Raw genomic sequence first — 24,629 nt, forward strand, 5'->3', positions numbered from 1 at the left:
GAGAGGCAAGTCTAAAACAAATTACAGTAGAATGGCAAAACAACAAAAGGGAGGAAACAATAGGGAGGAGACAGGAATGTCATTCATGTCAATAAATAAACGAAGCATATGGAAACTGCATTTAAGGCATAAAGGGCATGTAAAAGAAGTTGATGCGACCAGATCGCTAAGGAGCAAGGAGAGTGCAATACCAGGAACTGTAAGAGAAATAGAGAACAAGAAAAGAGAATAAAGATTATGAACTTCCTACTGAATAGGGCAAATCCAAAGGGAATTTAACAGGAAGACTAGAGCAGTAGTTATGAAAAACAAAAAAAAGTGAAAAAAACATGTCAGCAGAGGTTCGACTTGAGCCAGGAAACATGCCTTTCCTACCTGGGGAGAGATTTCAATTTGTGGTGTCAGCATTAATAGTTCTAGATACTCCACTACTAAGGAGGATCTCATACAGACGTGGTAGTAGGGTCCAGAAGAACAGAAGGCAGACACTGGCCAAAGTGGAAGGACAGCTTTGGGGGTAAGTTACACATTTAAGGTCCGCAGAGCTGGCTTCAGGGCCTGGCTTCCTCAGACACCAAATAAAGTAGTTCTCTTTTCTGTACCTTCATATCCTGTTAATAAAATGGAGATAAAAATATTTCTATCCTTACTCTGTTTCATTTATGAAGACAGATGACTCTTAAGGACTGACTGACAGAAACTTGTAAGGTTCTAGCTGGCAACGAGGTCCTGATCTAGCTACAGACACTGCCACAGATCCCCAAAAAGCAAATATTAGGGTGCCTCGTACTGGAGGCGAAGTCTTAAATGTTAAAATATATGTATTTCTTGATAAATAAGTGTAACACTCAAATTACTTAATTATGTACAATATTTGCTCATTGTTTTGGATTTACTCATCTTCCTGCCAGCTGGTTTCAGAAATATAACATTTAGCAACACCACACAAGGGCTTCACAAGGTAAGTAGGAAATGCTAATTGGTTTTATCCTTTTGTGAAACAATCCATCCAAAGTTAATTAGAACAGGTTTGCTTTTTCTTTACAAAAATAATCCATAAGAAAGACTGATAGGCAGAGCAAACTGCATCTTGCACAAAGGTGGTAGGATTTAAGTGATTTTGAGCTATGCTCCCAGAACTCAGTTGCCTTCAGGCATCTGTCTGGTCTTTCTCTGTGGATGGCATAATTAGAACTTGAGTGAAAACCCCAGTGGTGAAGTCTGATAAGAAGTTAATCTTCTGGGCACCACGTGGGCCAAGAGAGATGTGCCAAAAAGTCCAATTAGCAAAGCTTCCCATCCTAGGCTGTGCCATAGCATTGCTCAGCACTGATAAACAGCTGCAGCATCTGCTTCCGAGGTGCGTCAGCTCAGCAGTGCACAAGTCCCACGAGGGACCCTTACACGGGTAAGTAGCACAGTGCAAGCAAAGGGTACCACCTGCACCTTGTACCCACGTGCAAATGGCAGAAAAGTAGCTCTGTGATCCAAGCTCATAAACGCTTCTCCACATGACCTTCATACTCACAGTGGGACATGTAAATCCTACACATTCACATACCTCTCTAGTAATAGGATTCAGGTTCAGTGCTTTCAGTCACACTGGGTATGAACATAAGCTAAGGCATTTCTTACTGCATTTGGGAGTACCACAGAGGGTACTTGTCAATAGGATCTGATCGTAGGTTTCTTGAACCCTCTGACTGAGGCCAAGCAAGCAGAATAGGGGTCAAATCCATGTCATCCCAATTTTAGACTGAGGCAGTCCAAGACCTGCTGGCAGTACAGAATCCACAAGCATTACAGCAAGCTCACCCCCACCACAGCCATGTATGAGACAAGTGAGAAAAGGACTATGTTTGGTTTCCCATCTTTTGTAAGGAAGAAAGGAAAAAGTTCCTGGCTGTTGGAAGAGCACTGCAGATCTGGAAAAGAGAGTGCTCAGCACCTATTCTTTGCAAGCCAGAGACCCTTTCTTTTATGGGAGGAAAGCACTTCCCTAATAGCCAAAGGAATGCTGAGGTCCAGCATCCATGGACCCAACAAACTTCCCTCTCTGTCTAGGGATACTTAAGAGCAAATCCCAGTTTCAAGAGGGATGCAGGACATGGAAACTGCTCCTGAGGAATTTGACTGGTGTCTCCAGAGCAAGCAACTGTGGTATGACTACAACCGAAGGAGTTAATAGACATTGAAATTGTTTTATTAAGTAGGTTTGCCAGAATTTACTTATTATTAAACCTCATTAGTCGGAGACTGTCCTTGTACTCCATGTTCTTACCCAGTTGCTGCCTGCTGCCTGCTGAATAGACGGAGGGATGCTGGAGAGATTATTTCTAAGCCCTTCCCCCTTCCCTTTCCCCTCCTCTTCCAGGACCACACTGACAGTCCCAAGGGAAACAGAGGATAGACAGGGAGAGGGCAGGATCCACCAGCTCTCACTCAGCATATTTCTCCAGGAAGCCCCAGGAGTCCAGAAGAGGAGCTGCCACTTAGGACACTGTCTCCTTTGCAAAGGATCTATTAGTACAACATATATTACATGAACACATATGAATATTTTCCCTTTCCAGGAAGGAAGGACAGAAAGTGAAAGAGGAAAGAGACTGCGATCTCCAGAGTGCTATAGTGATTTTTCATGTAATCAATACTGTAAAATATCCCCAGGTCTTTCTGCTGGATTGTAACTCAGAGGACAGCTGATCAGTTGCGGCATGTGTACTTCACCTGCGGGGAAGCCAGGCACCGGGCAGCAGCCCGTGGCACGGTGGTAAGTAACTTCGGGGAAGTTTCCTTGCAATTTTTGCAGTTCACTGACTTGGGGTAATAAGTGATGCCTTTGAATCTTTAGACATTATGAACAAAACCAGGGGTTTGCTCCTGAAAGGAGGAAGTGAAGCAGGGGCATCTTTCAATTGCTTTCCCCCCCGAGCCGGTAAAATACTTTGCTTTCTGTTTTCTCCAGGGTGGGCAAATGTTCCCTATATCTTCTCAGTAATTTGCAGTGACATAAGACCGGGTTGATAAGAATAGTTGTCATTTACACAGCACTTTACCTCTTAAGGCATTTTACAAACAGCTACTAGCTAATCCTTGCATTACCCCTGAGAGGCAGGCAAAACAGGCGTGCAGTGAAAGGAAGAGGAATTGCAATCCGAGCATTCAAGTTAAAGCAATTAGGAACTTTGCATCCAGCTGATGGCAGGTAATTGACCACTCTAACTCTAATAAGTATTAAGCAGCTTAGTTGAGTTAGCATGTATTTAAGGGTTTATAGAAATAAGAAAGCAAAGCGACAACCACCGGAAAACACAACGATAGAACGATGACCGAGATCTGCTCAGAGAAGAGACCGATCTGTTCACATTTGGATTTGCAGGCATCTGACCCCTTGCGATAATTATGAATGAGGCTTTAGCTCTCCTCTGTGTCTGTGTGTTGCCAGACAACCAATGAGGCTGCAAAGCAAATCGCATTTACAGGCTGCAGATTTCAGGAAGGAGCACAGAGGTGACTTTTACTTACAAAACAGTCACTCATTAATTTTGTGATTTAGGAAAGTAGCCTGAAACACCTTTTCTCTTGCAATAACCTCTACTATGTTTTCTCCTCCTTCCTGTATCTTTTGGCTGACAGATAACCCTGCTCTGATGCCATTTCGGATGTCCCAGTGAGAACTCTTAGAGATGCCTATTCTCTCCAGAGGCAGTGACCAAGACTATAGTAACGTTAGCTACACTTCTTGTAATTCCTTGACCCACTTCTTTCCTGTCTCCGTTGAAACCCCTTCTGTCAAAGGGGTCCATTACCAAAGAGCCAGGAGGATTTACCATCCTGATCAAGTCTCTGCAGTCGATCTAAAGACAGAGATCATGATAAATGTTGGAGGCATCAAGTACCTGCTACCTTGGAGTACTTTAGATGAATTTCCCCTGACTAGACTGAGCAAACTTAAGTTTTGCAGCAGCTACGAAGAAATAATTCAGCTGTGTGATGATTACGATGAAGACACCCACGAGTTCTTCTTTGACAGGAACCCCAATGCTTTTGGGATGATTGTCAGCTTTCTAGCAGCAGGGAAGCTGATGCTCTTAAGCGACATGTGTGCCTTGTCTTTTCAGGAGGAGCTAAGATACTGGGGGATTGAGGAATCCAACCTGGAGAACTGCTGCTTTCGAAAACTATTTCAAAAACTGCAGGAGTTGGCCGAGGTACGCAAAGAAGAGGAGCTTCGGAGGAGCAAAGAAGCTACATGTGTCTTGGATGAGAAAACCAAATTTGGACAGTTTATGAACAGACTCAGAGATATGGTAGAAAATCCCCAGTCAGGACTCCCAGGCAAAGTCTTTGCTTGTCTCTCCATTCTCTTTGTGGCCACCACAGCTATAAGCCTTTGTGTTAGCACAATGCCAGACTTAAGAGCTGAAGAAGACAGGGTAAGTAAGTCCTTTTTAACTGGTCAAACTACAGAATTAAAAGAAAGAAATTTGTCTGTCTTGCTAGGCATACATCATTAAAAAGATAAAAAAGATACAGAAAAACCATAGCGATGAGGTTCAAAACTGTTGCTGGTAATGAAATGGTCTATAACAGAAAATGCAACAATGGCTTAAATTAGTTCTACCATTTTTAAAGTGATATGCAATTAAGAATAATGTGAACAAAATATTTTACTAATTGTTAGCTAAAATACAGGAAAGATGTTCTGGACAGAATAGATATTGGAGCTCTCTAATACAGCATTGGTTTTCCTTCTTAAGAAGCAGTTGCTAGCGTAAGTTATATTAACTTGTTAGCACTGAGACTCTCAAACTGACATTGCGTAGTTTTCTCTTCAACGTGCTTTACTCTCTAGTTACAAGCAATCTTTCATTTGGACACATCAGCTAAAGAAATATTTTCCTCTGACACCTTTACTTTTAAAACAGCCAGGTATCTTCCCTTGTGATAATGCAGTCAAATCTTTAAAGAGGAAGAAATATTAATTAGTTTTTATAATGCTATAATGTTACATTTCAATAGTTGCATAAAGATTAAAGGATGAGAGACAGATGAAGTATTTTCGCAGATACTGCTACTTAAAAGATGCGCTTCCAAAGATCATAATTCTAAGCTAATAGAATTTGGTGTTTGCCCATATATATATGTACATATTGTAGGAGTAATGCCAAATACTAGCAGAACTACTAACTGCATTTCAACCTTTTTCAAGTAAGTCACCCACATTAATTCAGGGCAAATAAATCAAGCCTATATCATACATGAAGGATCTTCTCTATAACATTGTTGTGAATATTTCAGCATTATAAAGATTTGTTATCCTAATAATAAAACAGAGGAAAGTAACAATCCAAAGTTATTTCAGATGTAGTAATGCCCAAATTCATCAAATAACCCTGACTAATGTCTTTAATAAATCCTGCACTTTATTTGCAAACTGCCCTTCTGAAAGTGTTGAGGAAATCCACGTCAAAACAACACCCTGCCCCAACCACTGCTATAAGGTAAGACGTTCCTCAGAGTATTGTATATTGACAAATAAAGTAATTTTTACATTTATAGCACAGCATGGCATGCAAATACAAAAATCTGTGTATATTTTATTGCTCAGGCAGTAAGTCACAGCAGCACAGTTGTGGTGAAGATATATCATGATATTGATGTCTCTGAATAAAACTAAGGACTGCACAGAAGGTTGAAATTTAAGATCATTCCCTGTTCCATTTAACCCCTTGAATATTAACTTACATTTGCATAGGAAGACTATTACCTTTCAGTAATAAGTCTGGTGCTCTTGCAGCCTTCCACAGCTATTACTTTTGGCAGGAAAAAACTGTAACACTGTTCCAATGCTTCTTCCAAGGAAGTGCTTTAAATATAGAACATCCTTCTTACAGCTAGATGTAAAAACATTACAAACTCTGCTGTAGCAAGTGCTTCCTACTAACTTTGTTAATGGAAGTAGCCCGATGCATTTTACTGTAATATCCCAACCACTGCAGAAAAAGCTTTTATAAATACTTTTCATGCAAAAGAACAAGCACATAATGTTTCAGAGCTCAGCTAGATGTTCTGTGTTGTGTGTTTTAAAAATAATTAACCATATGTTAGAAAGGGAAGCATGTTGAGGGTTACAATTATATCTGGTAGCTGCGGTGTAGCTGCTGTTCCTGGATTTCCTATAAAACACAGTCGACATTACTCCTTAGAGATTTGCGTATATATCATTACTTTAAAAACAAGCAAACTGGATTGAAACAAACTCAAAAGATGGAATGTTTAAAGTGCAGAGAGGATGAAGGATGAACTTGAGCAAAGGACCACATTTGTCCAAATATTTGGAAACTTTACATAATTTACACTTACAGCACCAGTCTAATGCACTTTGTCATTGTGTCCCAGAAGCACAGAACAGAGTATTAAAAGTCCTATTATTTGAATCATTTAAAATTATGCCAGAGAAAACATAGGGGAATATACGAGACAAAATACTCATGCCTTGTGGAAAAGCAGAGAATATGAAGTACTAGATAGTAGTTTTTCCATGGCTAGGGATGGAAAATTCCCTAAATTTCCATCCCTAAACTCTTAGCCTGCAACACCTAAGATTTTCTTACTGGGATCCCAAAAGAGCATTTTAGCTAGAACTGGACAAATAACTCAGAGAACTTAACTGACTAAAAATACTACTTCATGGTTGCGGCTGAGTCATACCCAGGCAAATTGCAACTCTACGTTGATTCGTAACTCAAAATTGTTCACTGGCTGACCTCTGAAAGTGATTCCAAGATGGGGCCACATTTACCAGCAACCTGGGACAGGCATGCAGAATCTGAAATTTTGGATTTGGGGGCTGAACATAAAGATCACACGATATCTGTTTGCTGAGTGACAGAAAACAGTCAAATCCCTTCAATAAAGTTTCTGAACAACCTGTAATTCCACACCTGAATTCAAAGATGCCCTGTCCTGAGTTTTATTAATTTCTGAGTTAAAGCTTGGCAAAATGTCTACGGTAAATGTGCTTACAAGTACTGCAAGGATCCATTTTCCAATGTCACTAACACTGGAAATTGAATTTTTCCATTCTGAAATACAAATAAAAAAGGCTTTACCTCTGCTGCATAGGTACCACCCTAGGGTCCTTTTTCTCATCATCACAGCCACATTAAGAGAGTGAGAACTGGCTGGACTCCAGCTCAAGGAGAAGGATCAGAGTCAAAAAAAAAAAAAAAAAAAAGGAAAAATAATACAAGGTGACTTCCACTTCTCTCAGAGGCTTGGCTGATCCCACCCTGCAGGCACATGAAATCACTTGTCCTTTTAGCAGTTGCTAAACCAGGTCTGCTTAGAAGGGAGGATAGCTGCCCGGGCAGGCAGAAGAGCAAACAGGACTCCTCACCATTCGAGGGAAAGTGAAAACTCCAGTCTCTGGGAGAGGGATGGCAAGGAGCCAAGGCAAGAGCATCTGCATCAGGGAAGCCCAGTCACCCTGGCAACCAGAGGGGAGGGAAGGAGCCATCTCTATGGGCAGCAGAAAAGGGAGGGGAGGGTTAGCCTAAAGATAGCAATACAGCCAAAAGTAAAATAAAGAACGAGTTATTATAATTGATACCATGCACACACTCTAGAATATGTCAAATCACATTTAGGAACCTCGTCGTTAGAGATATGAAAGAAAAACACAGATAGATGGGCAAACAATTCTGTAACTATATATCACATAAGCACCTGCTGTGAATCCCAACCCCAAGCAAACAGCGCCGGGTGGAGGAGGCCAAAAGTTCAGGAAAACTCTAGAGCAGTAAATGTATAGCTCTAGTGATCTCAAGTTTAACTCTGACCATGAAACGGATATACAAAAGAATTTATCATACATGATGCTAAGGAAAGAGGACTCATTAGTAAGAAATTATGTTATTTGGGCATAAAACAACTGAAATGTCACATCCTCCAATGGCAATACATCCTTATCTAGGATATTTGCATCTGTTCTTTATGGAGACCAAACTGTCTTCAGTAAGGAAGCAAATGTAGTATCACCAAAATGTAGTAATCAAGGCACGTGTGTATGTTGAGATAGAAAAAAAGCATATTTGAGGTGAGGAACTCTGTTTATTATTGATCTGAACAGCTAGCCGGAGAGTCCCAGTCCCACATAGGAGTTACAGTCAGGAGCCAAGAGGTATAACTGAAATAGTCACTGCTCAGCACATCTAACCCAAAGAAAAAAACATGATTACACCAGAGAACTACAGAATAAAACCACTGCAGAAGAGCTTGGACAGGGAGACTGCTTTGAAGCACTTTTGGGATTTTCCTTAGGAAGAGATATTTCTTTTAATGAGTCCCTAATTGGCGTCCTCTAGAGAAATGACTCAGCAGAAAGGATAGAGCAAGGTCTTTTCTTCAGGAAGACAAGCAAATTAAGGTCAGGGGGGGAGAGAAGGAAAAGAAACCTCAGACATTTCCATACCCTGTCCCTCAGCACCGGTAACAACCAAATAATTTTCTCCCGGTGTAGACGGCTCCCAACAAATCACACTTACGTGATGTCATATGTAAGTGTGGTTTAAGAGAGAAGGAAATGTCTATTCTCTGTTCTCCCTCTCTTCTCTGGTGATCAGTGAGTAGTCAGACCTTGTTACTACTATTTTTGTATTTGCTCTTAACTGACCTTGAGAAACTTGTGATTGCTTTATGTATTGTATATAACCTAATGAAACATAACCAACATAAGCTGCAATCAGTATTGTCAGATCTAATGATTTTATCTTGAAACTTAGAATATTCATTTTTTTAAAGCTCCCGTTCCTGGGGTCATTTGATTATGTGAAAATCTAATTCCTTTTAAAAGAGTAAATTTTTAGGCTCTGGTTGCACTGAGAATCCAGAAAACATGCACAGAGGAAAAAAACCCAGTACCTAATACAGAGAACCATTTTGAAATGATTTTTTCATTCTACACTATTATTCTAGAGGCCCTGACATGTTTTGCAATGTTTGATGTTGCTGATGTTGTCTGTATGATACTAACACCAGCATATTTGGCTTGTACACTAGAGGAAACAGCTGAGAAACACATTTTCTTTAAAAGTGGAATAAACTTACTTTACAGGGGAAAAAACAATTTATTGGTCTTACTGTGAAGAGAAAGAAAAACAAACAAGATATTTGTTTGATCAGGGTTACCATTGCCACAGCTGAATGTGTTAATTATAAAAATTCCCATTGACTTGTATCTAGCCAGTTCAGAATGTGAAGATATGCTTGCAAGAGGTATATCCTCAGTATTGAAGCTATTAAATCTATTACAAAAGCATTAAAATGTAAAGCTCCAACCCTGCCCATAACCTGCAGATAACACTAAATACCTCTAGTGCACTTATTAAAGGAGAACCCAAAGAACTTGGGAGTGACTGGAGGAGATAATAATCCATATGGAGAGTGTCAATGAGAGGAGTGTAAACCTAGTTCTGCTACTCACATAGTCTGCAAAGATGAGACTCTTCATCAAAGTGTAATTTGGCCAACTGTTAGAAGCAATCACCTTTGGTAAATTGAATATGACAGCCAGATTTTGAGAGATACTGCTGGCTACCATTTTTATAGCTTTTAAATACGGGGTCCTAAATGTTGATCAAAAAAGAATTTTCTAACTGATTATTAGCCAGGGCAAAATAATTCCTGCTGAAAAATATCTTTTTCAATGACTAGTACAGAGTACTACTAATGAAGTGGGGCACTATTCAGAATCTACCTGAAAAGCAGGGGTATTTCAGAGGAACTTGGTGTTCAAACTTACCTTCTAACACAAGCATACATCACACAAAGCATGGCACAGAATGACTTACTCTATTGCAAAAGGATTAATGAAATCCTGACATTCAGAACCACTTCTAATGCTCATTCAAAACTGTAAAACTATACAGGTGTATGTGTACATGCCTATCTATAAATATATTGGCATATACATATGACTTGCAATTACTTGGAACAAAATAAAGCTGGATGTGCATTAGTTTTATCGCATCTGCTCAGTACATTTTTCTGGGTTCTTATCAGGACGCTTACTGGGGACACTCACTCGCTCCTAAATTATCTAGTCATCTAGTACAATTCTGATTTCTTCTAATCATTTTGATCAGCGATGAAAGTATTGCAGCATTTCAAAGTAGGAAAATGTGCTTCACTGAAGCACCAAAAAACTCCCAGTCTGCTAGGTGTACTCAGCACAGTAGAATCCAGCGAACTTACTTGCTTCATGGATTGGATTAGTTAAATTAATAACAATTGAAGAAAGATATAAAATAAGAAGGCGTGAAACAACAGAAAACAGAATATTCAAGCCTGCGATTGTGATATATAGAGAAATTATTGCTTTATGGGATCTGCCTGTTCTGAGGTTTGCGTATCTGTTCAGTAACGTCAAAAGCTTTGACCTTGAAATTGCACCATTAAGACTCTGATTTCATAGTTCCACATTATAAGTAACTGTTTTCCAAGCATCCGCAAACAGAATTGCATATTTCAGCATTAAATCTAATATGTACAACATTGATGAAGTTCATATTACTTAAGCCCTGCTCTACATAACCAAAGAGGGGCACCAGCGGGGGGTAGATGCTGCTGAACATCTGTGTCTCAGCTTACCCTCGCTGCCACAGAAAACCATTTTCTTTAGAAAGTCTGGACACTCCAGTGAGTAAATGGATTCTGCATGGTTTTCAAAAGCTGGCTCTGCCAGTACAAGGTCCGATGTTCAGAAAGCACAATTAGACATTATTAGTTTGCCTTATGTTCGTCCAGTTTTGGCTGTATCCCAACAGCACTAAGTCTCCCGGCTTTGCACGCTATCCTGGGGGGACACCCAGCTGTTCTAGCTGCTCTGCAACGGGCAGTCAATCAACTGCTATTCAATGTGCCAGCACATGTGTTCCTCACTGGGAATCACGCTTTCTTTTCCCTTTTGCTGCTTTCAAGTTTGTAATACTTACAACAGGAAAAAATCCTGTTCACTTTCCTCACTTGACTCATCTCAAGCACAGATGATTACTTAATAAATGCCTTCTTTGGGAAGATGGGTAATTCCTCTGAGGGAGGCACTCTATCTTTGGAAAATGCTATTTGAAATCAATGCATCCTCCAAGTTTGTAGCAATAATGCAACAAGTATTAAAAATAAATAACAATCCAAATTTGTATGTGCTTTAGAAATTCCTCTTTGAATATGATGGAAATCTTTGAGGACTCCTCAGTCTACTGCTGCAGTCGAATTCACAATCTGGTATTTTAATTCTAAACAAATCTAATTGCTAATTTCATTGCAGCTTCAGGGCTATGAACTGCATATTTTGTGTTTATTCCCACAGTGTCAGCATCTCCTATTAGCAGTAGTATTTTCCTTATAACAGATTCAACGACATTTGGGACCCCGCTGTACACCCTGTACTACACAGGTACAATAACAAGTAGTTTCTGCTCCAAAGAACTTACAATGCAGTGAGGAAAGAAGCAGAGAAGAAACTGTAACAGTGCAAATGATTTGACCAGCAGCAAAACTGGAAATTGAAAGTCATCCTTCTAAGTCCCAGACCTTGTCATTTTGACTATATTGTTCTTCACAGTTACAAAATGAAGTCTGTTAAATTTCTTACTAGAAAAACAAGAAGGAAGAAGATAATACTTCCATATCTTTCTACTAACACAAACACTCTGGGGTCACCAATTGGTTTAAATCAAATTCAGATTCTTCAGACTGATTCTCACGGTGTTTGCAGAATAAGGACCCAAGCTAAAAAGTTAATTGAAATATTTTAGTTACACTTCTTCCCCAGAGGAGATAATTATGTGTTGGATACAGAGATAATAATTTCCTTCTATGTTCTTTCTACTGTCCACATTAATATAATCCCCATATTTGTTTAGTTTCCTCAAATGTATTAGCTGTAGCAATTGTTTTCACGAGTCCAGGCTTCTTTCCCATAAAGCAAAGTGAGTGGGAAGTCGTTCTGTGATCAGAATACACAGCACTCCTTTAACAAGCTCATCATTCTGTAAATCAGGTTACAGTCTCTTTCTCAGCAGGCTGTAAACCTTTTGATTTTATTGCATCAGTCTGTAACCATAAATCCAAGTACTGAAGTGATCCATAACATAGGGTTTTCAAATTCTCCCTAACCATGATGTGATTCAGCAGAGCATGGTTTAATTATTCAAATAATAGCAGCAATGCGGTCGCAGTGATTCAGCAGTACCTGCTGCACTGCAGCTGGATCCCACAGCTCCAGGTACGCAGGGAACTTAGACTGGCACAACACTTCCTAACTGAGTCATCATTTTACAGCCAAAAGGGATTTCTCCCCTGCATCTGTTCATTTCCTACTGCAGACTGGGATAAGAACAGCCAGGAGCCAGTTAGGTATCTCGGTTCCCTACGCTGAGGTCTTGGTCTGCCTCTGCTCCTGCCTAACCACTCTCTAGACTTGTAGCCTCACCCTGCAGACCCACCGCCTTGGATTTGTGGGCAGGGAAGAGCAAGGACCGAAGCTTGTTTTTGCACTATCACGTTAGCTCGCATTTTTTTCCACAGAGGGAATTGCCCAGGGAGAAGCCGTAGACCAGGATGCACTGCCCACGTATAAAACCCTGAGAAGCGCAAAAGGCTGGAAAACAGCACCCTGTCCAGGAAATGTCAACCTTGGGCTTAGAGAGGAAAATTCCTGCGAGTTTTGCTTCTAAATCCTCCACATAGAGGGCTGAATGTTTTTTCTCTGAGTGGGCCAAAAGGCCAGACTGCAAGAAGAGCAGTCGTGCTGAGATAAGCCTCTCTACTAAGTGTTGGATAGCACGAGCAGGCAGAAGGCAGGTCAATAGCCACAATACAGACTGATCCCATCTGCTACCACTTCAGTGGACATGGGCCTCTGCCCACAAAACACTGTCTGGATCAGAGGGAAGGATCTGAGCAGTAACTGGCTGTACTTGAACGTGCCAAACAAAATCTGGACCTGCCAGGGTAGGTTTAGCAGATGTGAATTGTGACCTTGCATCAGCCACAGAGCCAGGCACGTTTCTGGTGTGAGAGATGATGTTCTGGCAGCCTATCCTTTGACTGCAGAGTGCTAAGCAGGTCCGGGTCCTATGTTTAAAGAAAGTCTCCTTTAGAATTCCAACAGGAGTCTGAATCAAGAAGAGTCAAGAATATTGCTTTGTGAGTTCCTTCCCTGCTTTGTTTTGAGACTGTTTAGTATGGGTGACTGAACACCAAACCGGCCTTTACTTGGAAGCAATCACTACTGCATCTAGGGTGGATCTAGGTGGGAAGAGGTTTCAGATCCTTTCTGTCCATCGCTCATTTGTTTTATGATGATGAGCCAGCTGGTTTCCTTAAATTTACCCTGGGAATAACAGTGTTTGCTTACAGCGGTTCAGTCATGACTTCTAGCTGGGTTCAAGGACTTTTACCAACTTGGCTTCATAAATAATATTAGTTGTCTTTCTCGTAAGTATGGTGTATAAGCAACTTATATACATATTGCTGATGTACATGTTGATTTCCACTCTAAAGCTTTGAAAATATTAATATCTGTAGGGATGACATGATTCTGATATAATCCATATACTGAACTAGCAGCACCTATTAGCAAAGTATTCTACAAGCATTGGTGCAACTTTCGCCATTTGAAATAGATTTGACACAAGAAACACTTAAAATCACTAACATAATCATGAACAGTGTTAACTGGCAAGCATAGAAAGAAGATCATGAGAAATGCTGCAGGTTTGCCTGTCCTGCATCTCAGACTCCACCCTATTTATAGATTGTGTGAAATCCCAAATTACACACCATGGAAAACAGGTTCAGATTGTTGCCAATGAAATTCCACTTAGAGTCAGTCACACCAAGGGCAGAAAGTTGGTACCTATCCAACTCCTATCCCAATACAGCTGCAGTGCTGCACTTCTAATATAACGGGAATAACAGGATTTCTTTCCCCATTTTTCCTCAGATGAAGAGAAACTTTGCATGTCTCCCTCTGATGTTTTCAGATAGTTTCAGTTCCCTTTTTTACACTCCAGAAATTGCTTCAAAAAGATTTGGTTTGGGTTTTTTTTGTTTTTAAGAATCAGTAACAAAACATGAAGAGTCCATGGCCACAATATAGAGTAGGTGGGGATCTGACACCCCTTTCCAGAAAAGTGCCAAACTTTGCTAGCCTGCTGGTAAGCAGTCCACCACTACCTTGCCATCAAAATTGTGCCACTGATTTCCACAGTGCTCTGCAGAGGATTAGAAAGATCTGTTCCAGTTGATACTGGTGAGCGGACCAGAGGTAAAACCTGACAACCTTTCTGTCAATGTGCAACACAGCCTTCAGCTGCTAACAGGCCACACAGACTCAGGTTCAAATGTTTAGAATCCTCAAACAGTTTTGTAAGAGGAGCACACCAAAGTGTGTGATTTGCAAAACACAGATTATCACTCTGTTTTGTGTTTGCTTCAGCATTTATGGAAAAACACCTTACAATGGACTAAAAGGTAAATATCCACTGCAAAAGGTATTGGGGTAAATCTTTGGCAGAGGTAAATTAATTGGCAGATCAGGTAATGATTCAGAACAAGTTTTCCAGATCATATTTTAATTACAGTGTGTCTCAGAGTTCAACCAAGTGGGATACAAATTATCAGCACAGAGCACACCCTGAAGGCATAAGAATAGTTCCTTGGTGTTCTCATCCACTTATCCAGAAATAATAAATTTTTTCCTTGTCTAGAAAATGTAACAAAGTGAATTGCATCTGAAAACCACTGTGGATAGACAAGATATATATTCCTCAGGGGAAATTCTGATTCAGTCTCTGTGGGCATTGTTACAATTATTGATGCATTTAAAGATACTGTTTTCACTAGATGAGATTTATATCTCTTGTAAGATAGGTTAGTGCAGCATAACTCCGAGATCTGACTTTGTTTATTATCCTAGATATCATTACACTTTAACTAATGTTTCCTGGTAAACTAAGAAGGCGCTTGGTCAGCAAGTTTATCTTATTTATCTTATGAGTGGCACGTATCTCAAGTTCATTTAGCTTGAATTCACTGTTAGTGAGTAAGTTTCTTTTCTGTAAACTCACCTGTGCAATTGAGGTCTGAGATTTGGCTGCCATACACTACCCCAGCCAGTCCTGGCCTTGGAGGTGCTGAATTCCTGAAGCTCAGATCCTTTTGAAAAAAGTTACTCCAAGAAAGCTGCAGTAACACCTTCCAGAGTCACACAATTTCTCACTACAGAAATATCACATTCTAAGCATTGTCCCTACATAGATCCAACTTGCTTAAACTTTTTTAAAGAGTGCACAATGAAAAAGTAAAATTTATTGAATTCTTGATCATAAACTGGATATAAATTTGACTATGTAACCTACAGCTCACCCACACTTTTAAAACTGCAGTCTCAGTCCCTTCCACCTCAAAAAGGAAAAGGGCCAGAGAAAGGCAACAAGGATGGAACAACTTCACACAAGAACTAAGGCAGGCAGAATTCCTCGGCATAGAACAAGCTACGACAGCAGCTGCAACAGAGGTCTACAAAATTGCAAATGGCAGGAAATGAGTAAATGACAATCAAGTAGCCAGCGTCCCTTCCAGTGACAGAACTTAGGGGCATCAGATGAAACTACTGGGAACCTAAGTTCAAAGCAAAGAGGTGAGTCTTCATGCAACAGGCAGCAGACAAAAGGATGGCCAAACTTTGTAGAAAAGCAATTCAGTTTTCTTACACTAACACCACCTTCAGCTCAGGAAGCTCTGGAGTGGAAAATAGAAGCCAGGAGATTTGCCTTGGGCATCTCTTTTCTCAGGGTGTTGGAATAGGGCACTGGGCTAACTGGACTCAGTGCTGCCATTCTTATATTATGAGCCTATTTTTTCATATCTAAAGAGAAGTTAATAGAAGTATCCTAAAATGAGGAATTTTCCTGTAACACTATAAACATTCCACCACATAAGAGAACCCAGAAAATGAGCCATTGCCTTGTACAGCCGAAGGCAATAATGAAAAGGAAGCATGAATTGCTTATTATCTCTGGTGGTACAGAAGTTTGAAACAACCACTTTGCTTCTTTCAGGTGGTTGATAAATTTAAGAAATCACTCAATATTTCAGGCATCAGGCTCAGTATATAACTTTTTACATACAAAATATTGTTTCCTTCATTGGTGAGCCAAATGCTCTTTCCATATGTAAGAAAGATCAATACCAGGCACACGTTTTATATCATATGTTGTAGATTTTCAGCTAGAGACAAGATCCATAAATCCTGATAAATTCTTGCATTGTTCAAAAGTAAATCTGCAGGATGAATAAAGTATAAAGAGTTAGATACTCACTCACCACTGGCTTTGTGATAACTGTTCTCCTGTCAGAGTTGATGATAGTTTGAGTACTGATTGACGCTATGGTAGTGTAAAACATGTCAGAGAGTTTTGTTGAAAAATCCCGCCCAAAATATCTTACGGTCAGTTATAAATAAAACCTCATCTTCCCCTCATGTCCACAGTCAACACCATACTGGCTTGGAGCTTTTATAAGTTCTGCTACGCCATGGTACTTCAGGTGCAAAAATGCAGACAGGAGAAAAGTCAGTGACAAATTTGACTCAAAGATCTGAAAACAAAAGCTCAGAATTCTGCTCTAGTTAATGGCGAGGTCAAGAGAGGGAGTTGTTTGTTGTGTTTTGTGTTGACAGGCACTGATCACTAGAATTTCCCAAATGTGTTTGCTTTGTTCAGAAAGAGGAAATATATAGAAGTTGTCGTGGCACAGAAATTCCTTTATTGGACATTTATGCAAAAAACCCCTTTAATGGATCAGAGTATTTGGGGCACAATTTGGCAGTTCACTGAAAGTAACTAACATCTAACAGGAATTTGGTGACAGCAGCAAATATGAAATCTACCACCGACACAGAGGCATCCATATTTTGGTAAGAACATAGTATTTGAAGTCAGTATGTTATTCTGTCTGCTCTTTGGACAACAGTTGTAAGTGGAACATAAAGCACTCTGAGGTCTAAAAATCATCAAAAATACTGGGAGAAACAGAAATTGGCTTTGGTACTTATTATTTCCTCTTTTTCCCTTTTATTCTAATATTCGCTGCTTTTGAACAGGATGTTCAAAAGGATCACGAATCTTCAAAGAGACTGACATTAGAGAGGGATATTCCATATAAACCATAACACATATATTACATAATATATACAAATATTCCTAGTATATAAAACATTCACATATAAACTCACTGGATGAAATCTATCTCCCAGTGTGAAACCAATAAGCATGTTCTCATTAAATATCATAGAGCCAGGGTCTTACACTCTCTTTCCAGACACTGGTGACAGAGAAATAAAGACAGGCAGAGAAAGAGGCTTGGAAGTTTCTGGCAGATGTTGTATATGGACTGACTAAATCATGGTACATCTACACTATATGATGGAGTGAAATGGCCCTGCTGTGAGATGGTAGCCCAGCTGCATTATTTCGAGGGCTTGAGTTAGTCAACTCCATACAGAACTACTATGCTGCACAGGTAAATCAGTTCCCTCCCAGAGAAACAGGACTGGTTTTGCTGCATGCCTTCACGTAGAGTAGGTATGTTTGGAGCAAACACACCCTTCTTTTTCTGTCTCTTCTGACAAAAATGAAGCACAGAATTCTCTGCATTAGTCACAGTATCAGAAACTGTGATATTGTCACTCTTTTGTTTGCTGCAGCAGAAAAAGGGACTATGGTTTGAATCATATGCAAACATTTCTGCAATGTCTTTCGCAAAGTACAAAAAAAAGACAAAGTGTGCTAACAGGGGAGCACTCCCCATCCTTTACATCCACAACTATGCACAAAGGAAAAATAAAATGCACAGTAACATTCCTGAAAAGTTTGATTTGAAGGATGCTCTTCTGAAAAATGAAATACGCATTTAGGAAGCTGACTGCACAAGTTGCTTTCTCTAAATATGTATAACTTTCCATGGGGAATACTAAGGCAACCGAGGATGGTGAGAAGAAAAAAATCTCCCAACCAGTCCTTACAATGCTACACCTTGAAATTTCACACTCAATTCAAAAGACACCTTAGATCTCAATGGTTAAAACTTCCAGCAAAGAGAATTTCTTTTCTTGTATTTTCCAAGGAAGGAATAGTGAAAGCTACATGATGATCTAAACCAGTCACCTGTAAATGTATAATGGTAAATAAGAGATGTACTGGAAATTCAGCCCAGTTAATAAAAAATAAAATAAATCTTGATGGGAACAATGAATAATTCACAGGCCACACCACTAGAATGACCACAGGCAGGTCTGTGCAGAGTCCAGGCTGCACTGTACAAGTAATTTACAACTCAGAAAAAGTGAACACTGCATAACACAACTGCTGATTGCAAGCAATCTCATCAAGCCAAGTCAACAGCTCTGCAAACATCAATGCACTCTAGGCACTGCCATGGCAATGACTTCAAAAGGAGCTAAAACCTGATCCTATGTGCATAACTCTAGCAGGGCCAAGTCTTCATTACCTTTTGCAATATTTACTTTAAGAGATAAATTATGATCTTGACAGTCTACTGTGCAGAAAGAGGAATAATCCCCAAATGGTGCTACAGAGCTAAATTGTTCTGAGGGTTAGACAGTGTAAAACGTATACATAAGGGATATGTTACCATTTTACCTGGGGAACCTCAGATAGCCAATGATATAAACACTGCCTGAACAGCAAGACTTGTTACTCCCAAGAATAGCAGTAATTCTATCACAAGGGACACTCTAAAAAACCAACATCCCATTGCAATGCAGCGGGTAACTGAACATTGGTAGCAAGTTTAATTAGTAGTTGGAGTGTGTGTTTCCTATGGTGTTTTTAATCAATATTGCTTGTGAAATTTGGCTGGGAATGGATAAGACTGTATGAGGAACTGTTCCTCGAAATTGCTTAATTTCACAGACAGGCTATCAGGAAAGATGCATACAGCAGCCCTGACTTTATTCTACAGAGGTTACAAAAAAGCCTTTCATGAAAAAAGGGTCTGCAGTTATTCCTGAATAACACATGGCCACTCTGGTCTCCCAAAAGGAGGTTCTTTCTCTGCACAGATCCTCCATCATCCCTAATTCTGCTTGACCTTCTGCAGTTGTGAAAATCTCAGAGATGCAAATCCCTGTTCAGCAAGAATAAAAGGAGAAGACTCTTTAACCTTGCTAAGCCTTCAGGTACCAAAGTTGTAGCTGGAAAGAGCTATTTGCTAAATACTAATTTTCAAGCAGCTTAAAAATCTAAAATGAAATTACCGCCTTCTACATTCAGGTTTTCTGGAACATACAGTGACAACCCATATTCTGAGTCCAGCCTGGAATTTCAAAGGGTTGCGAGACCAGCCAATCCTGTTCTCTGATTCCCAGTTATAGCTAAGATTTCTCATCTTCACCAAAAATTCAAACTCTGTACACTTCATATGCCAGTGTTTTGATAATGTGCTCAGCAAAGAAAAGCACACAAGGCTGCTTCAAAGTCAGCCAAAGTCCATGAAAGACTCCAATTCACTTGAACTGGTTTTGGATTAGAACTGTAAGCCAAATATTTGCACCGATGCAAGAACTTAATGTAAATAGCAGCATGCCACTGTGAAAATATCATACAAGTACCGGTTAGGTGGAATTCTTCAATAAACTTATTCACAAAGCTTAAAAGCAAAAAAACCCAGCATTAGTGCAATCACAAGACCAGGTTTCTTAAGAACTTATTAATTCTCTGTACAGGTACAGGAATGTATTTATCAATAGGATAGACAGGGTGTGTAAGAAAGCAGTAACACCAGTATTTAAAAACGATGTGTTCTTTTCAGGGGGAGATGTCCAGCTGCTAAGCAGTACATGCTGCTTTCATTGTTATTTCTTATCTTCTATGAGGCAAAAAATGGTGGCAGGACCTGGTTTGTTTTCTGCCAGCTGGAATACTGTAAGCAGACACTTGTGCATATGAAGGAGGCAGTATGTACACCTCAGTCCCTGTAACTGATGTGTCCATCTGTTAGCTCGCTCTTTGGATGGACGTAACGTAGTGGCTGCCCATCACTAAAGGACAAAGCTCAATGTAGTCTCTTGCTTACCCAAATAATTACAAGTCAGTTTACATTTGCCTCTTCGTTTCACTGGAATAGGCCAAAAGAAGTTTCATTTTTTAAGCTCAGCTCAGGAAAACAAAAAAATGTGAATCCAAGGTAGTTCAACTAAAGTAATCCCTTTGATAACAAACCTGAGAAAATGCTGCTTGTAGCAAGTGGCCTCAACACTGGGAGAGGATTCTTCATGGCAAGTTTCACCTACTGGGTGGATATTTATTTTCCTTTAGATTAAAACGTTTGCATGTATAGAAAGAAACAAGATTTATATATGGCATAACTGAGCCAAGGATCCAGATGACTTAATGAATATCTCTGAACCACTTTTAATTGCACCAGAGTACACAGCATTTGTGGAAGCACCATGCATTGAACAGCACCAGAAGTTTACAGCGACATTCAAACATTAATCTTTCTTTTGAAGATAAACTGATTTTTGTACAGGCTTATAAACCACTCAAGTTTAAATTAATTTCTATTTGAGAGCAGAAAGTGGGACTTATTTGGGACTTACAGGCTGCATGCCAAGACTTTATACAGAGACGAGTTTCATTCATTTACACTGGAAGAAACAACATAATAAAAATAAGCAGGTAGATATATCTGTTCATTCAGATATTTCACATGCTCATTATTGTCTACACACCATTGAAAGATGTCTGCCATATGACTACCTGCTAGCTGGGATTTGTTTATTTCTGATACCAGTGACTCAAGCAGATACATATTGCTTCTTCCTTAGTGTTTTTGGATGCTGGTTCACAGACTGTTCTTTTATTTAATTCTCTTTTTGTTTTGTGTCAGGGCGAGTGCTCCCAGAAGTGCTATTACATCTTCGTCATAGAGACCATATGTGTGGCTTGGTTTTCCCTGGAGTTCTGCCTCCGATTCATTCAGGCAAGGAGCAAGTGTCAGTTCTTCAAAGGACCCCTAAATATAATTGATTTCGTGGCTATTTCACCCTATTACGTTTCCCTCATCTTCTCAGAAGATGACTCAAACGAGGAGGATGACAGGCCAAGCAGCAACACATATTTGGAGAAGGTTGGTTTGGTGCTACGGGTTTTACGTGCCTTGAGGATCTTGTATGTAATGCGCCTTGCCCGACACTCCTTGGGCTTGCAGACTTTGGGCCTCACAGTTCGGAGGTGCACACGGGAATTTGGCCTGCTTTTACTCTTCCTATGCGTGGCTGTCACTCTGTTTTCTCCTTTGGTCTATCTTGCCGAGAATGAATCTGGGAAGGTGCTTGAATTTACAAGCATACCTGCTTCTTACTGGTGGGCTATCATTTCAATGACCACTGTGGGGTATGGAGATATGGTACCACGGAGCGTCCCAGGCCAGATGGTGGCTCTCAGCAGCATCCTCAGTGGGATTCTCATCATGTCTTTTCCTGCAACATCAATATTCCACACTTTCTCCCATTCCTACTCGGAGTTGAGAAAGGAACATGAACGACTACAGTCTCGGCTAAACAGAGTAAAAAATGCCAATCACTCTGGTGAAAGTGACACCTTCAATGAGACAGACAGCTTGATCCTGGAGGATCAAGCATCACCAATCAAATACATTTACACAGGGAACTAAGCCTCGTTGTAAAGCATTCCCAAGAACAGGAATAGAAATATACACGTATGTACGTCAACAAAACAGACAAAGCCAAGCAACAACATAGGTTATGACGCTATTCTTTTCTGCCAGCATAGGTATAATAAGCAGTCAAGCCAACACAGCAAGCTCCAACGCATAATGGAACTGGAGGTTTTGAGAATGTCAAAAGTCAGAGTTTATTCAATAATATATATTAATTCTTCTCTATGACTAATAAGAATAAACTTTGTCTCTGCCAGTCGTGTATCTTGCTGAATACCTAATACTGAACAAGTAACAAACAAAACAGCTTCTTGTTATTTTATTTGCCTTTGAGTTCCCAATGCTCTTGCAATTAATATCTTCAGCCAAGCATTAGAATGCATTCTTTCAGGGCTACGCACCAGTGTTGTTTATACAATGCTCATCTACCAGGCATACAGAAGAAGCCTTGATACAAATCTGAATTCTGTATCTAAAGCCACTAATAAGCTTAAAATAAAAGCACTGTATGTGAAAGCTTTTGAAGTTCGCCTGTAGCCAGACAATCAATCTATAAATAACAAATTGCACTGCTATTGTATAAAACACATAGTCTTTGCAAGAGAATTTGCTTGAAACGCAGTTGCGGTCTGCAAACTGTAAACATTTCATACTAGATAGCAAAAATTTTCAAACTTCTTTTTCATATACTTATTTAAAATAATAATGAGGAATAAAAAAACCCAAGCTTATTGACCATACTAAAAAGAGTTGGTGTTATCTTTTTCACTGAATGGTGATGGCTCCTCTGGAAGAAAGATGAAAAATTATTCAAAGTTAGTTATTGAAAATGAGATGATAGCTCAGGAGTATCCAAAGGTATAAATAGTAAAGAATGAGGTGAGTGATTGCCGGAGAGGCAGTGGGAGTAATTTCCTAATGCAAATGGAAGGTGTCCCTTTTGGGATATCCAAGTATAGCCAGAAGAAAGTGATAGGACTACACAGAAGTCAACAATGCTACTTCATGGGATAGTCTAGATGATCTTTTACAATTTCTTTTACCTTTACCTGTGAATGCAGTTAGTGAAAACCAACACCAAGACATGAAGGCCAGCTCTGTGCAAACCCCTGTGTGTTGAGGGCCTGTGTCAGCTCACATCAGGTCCTCAGTTTGTAAGCAGTCCTGCTGGTACCCACAGAACTTTGACACGCTGAACGTTGGGCATGTATTTAAGTACTGAGATGAATCAAAGCCTAAATTATTTTTTAATCAGATTTTCAGCTTTCATTATTCCATTTCTTAAATCTTACCAAGGTCCCCATGACTTTGTGATGGAGCAAAGCTCCGTGAAGGGACCATTCAGTTCCAGTTTTCAGCAGGCACCATTCTTGCACAGTACGGTGCAGTTTGGAGCCCAGGGGGTACTTTCAGGCGTCGTGACCGGTCTCCCACGTGGACGTACAAACACAGTCACTTGCAGAGTTATGCAACTTCATGCAGGCATTTGGGAGTTTCGGTTTTTAGATACTATCCTCACTGTGCTGCATAGCTTAAGTACAGAAAAGCACAGTTGTTGGCACAATTTGGATCACGTGACTCAAATTAATCTCTTGGATTTATCTTGCTATTGACCCTATGATTTAAACCAGAGAAACTGTAGCGGATTATATATGGGATGTTCCAACATAACCGAACAAGTCGACACTAGATGACAGGCGTTTATATTTGCCACATAAAGGATGGAATTTCTGCTGGTTTATGCATAGGTGTATCTGATTTTTTATTTTCATTTTTCGCAATTAGCATTTATTTTTTGCCAGCAATTCTCTACAGTAGGACTACTTAGATGGTACACCAGACAAAATCCAACCCCAAACTCGACCATGACCCAGACCTCTCCAGGGTCCTATGCATGGTAATGCCACCTGCATTTCTCTGGGAGAGTCTGTATTTCTTTACAGTTATTCCAGTTTCTTAGGAAAAAAAATTGCACACTGCCACAATACCCAGCACAGTCCACTTCTGCCCCTCTGGCCTGGCAGAGCCAAAGACAGTGCTTGCTCCCTGCTGACTGATGCCTGCTAGAACACGTGTCCTGATGCAGAAAAGCCACATCTTTTAGAAGGTATTTCTCCCCACAGACACACACTTTGGAAATATAAACAATTAGGTAGTGCAACTGATTTGCTGCTTCTAATTAACAGTCTTTTTGCTAGTTCAGGAGTTAGTTGAACAGGGTCCCACAGAAAATTAGCCCAGCCACATTGTTCTAAACATGTAGATAGCTGGAAAAATATTGCGGCTTTTACTGCCCAAGTACTTATAACACCAACAGGTTCTGTGATGTAGGCGGGGTTGTGGATATAACATGCACCCAAATTCACAGCAATCCAGACCTTGACTCACTCAAGCATTTAAGTTTGTGTAAGTTCTTCCAAAACACAATGCAAGAATGTGCTGAAACACGGAGGTAAAGCGAACAAACAAAAAAATCACCAATGTTCAAGAGCGAGGTAAGTGCTTGTACTTTCAGCAGAATCAGGACCACAACATACATTTCTGTTTCTAACTTCATCTCCTCCTATAGCTGGGTCTGGGCTGCACCAGCTTTCATAGAAAATGTCCTTCATGATTCATTGTGTTACTAGGGAGGGAGAAAATATGTTTAGAGGAACATTTAGTTCCTGTGTAACTCAACTGAGTAACAAATTCAGAACACTCAGTTACAATTAGCAGATATTGTTGTTGCCAAGATCATATCATTTCATAACTAGACTTAATTAAAAGAGCAGTTTAGGGGCCTGGCATCCAGCTTCTCTTAATTCAAAGCCTTTTCCCTGAATCTAAATCCTGGAAGCAGCAAAGGAACAGCA

At 40.0% G+C, this 24,629-nt stretch overlaps 1 protein-coding gene across 1 annotated transcript; it reads left to right on the forward strand.

The window, feature by feature from the left end:
* The first annotated feature begins 2,379 nt into the window (after positions 1 to 2,379).
* Positions 2,380 to 24,243, forward strand: KCNG4 (potassium voltage-gated channel modifier subfamily G member 4). Its single transcript, XM_052797251.1, has 3 exons — positions 2,380 to 2,770; positions 3,637 to 4,436; positions 20,983 to 24,243. The coding sequence occupies exons 2-3, from the start codon at positions 3,687 to 3,689 to the stop codon at positions 21,766 to 21,768; spliced, it is 1,536 nt and encodes a 511-aa protein (XP_052653211.1). The 5' UTR covers positions 2,380 to 2,770; positions 3,637 to 3,686; the 3' UTR covers positions 21,769 to 24,243.
* The last annotated feature ends 386 nt before the right edge of the window (positions 24,244 to 24,629 follow it).

The sequence above is a fragment of the Harpia harpyja genome, chromosome 9 (assembly GCF_026419915.1).
Source record: "Harpia harpyja isolate bHarHar1 chromosome 9, bHarHar1 primary haplotype, whole genome shotgun sequence".
Classification (NCBI taxonomy): domain Eukaryota; kingdom Metazoa; phylum Chordata; class Aves; order Accipitriformes; family Accipitridae; genus Harpia; species Harpia harpyja.

What these genes read in the sequence shown, in the direction of transcription:
- KCNG4 (XM_052797251.1), top strand. Translation starts at nt 3,687, where the DNA reads ATGCCTATTCTCTCCAGAGGCAGTGACCAAGACTATAGTAACGTTAGC. An exon ending in TAAGAGCTGAAGAAGACAGG is followed by an intron (nt 4,437 to 20,982) that starts GTAAGTAAGTCC and finishes GTTTTGTGTCAG; the next exon opens with GGCGAGTGCTCCCAGAAGTG.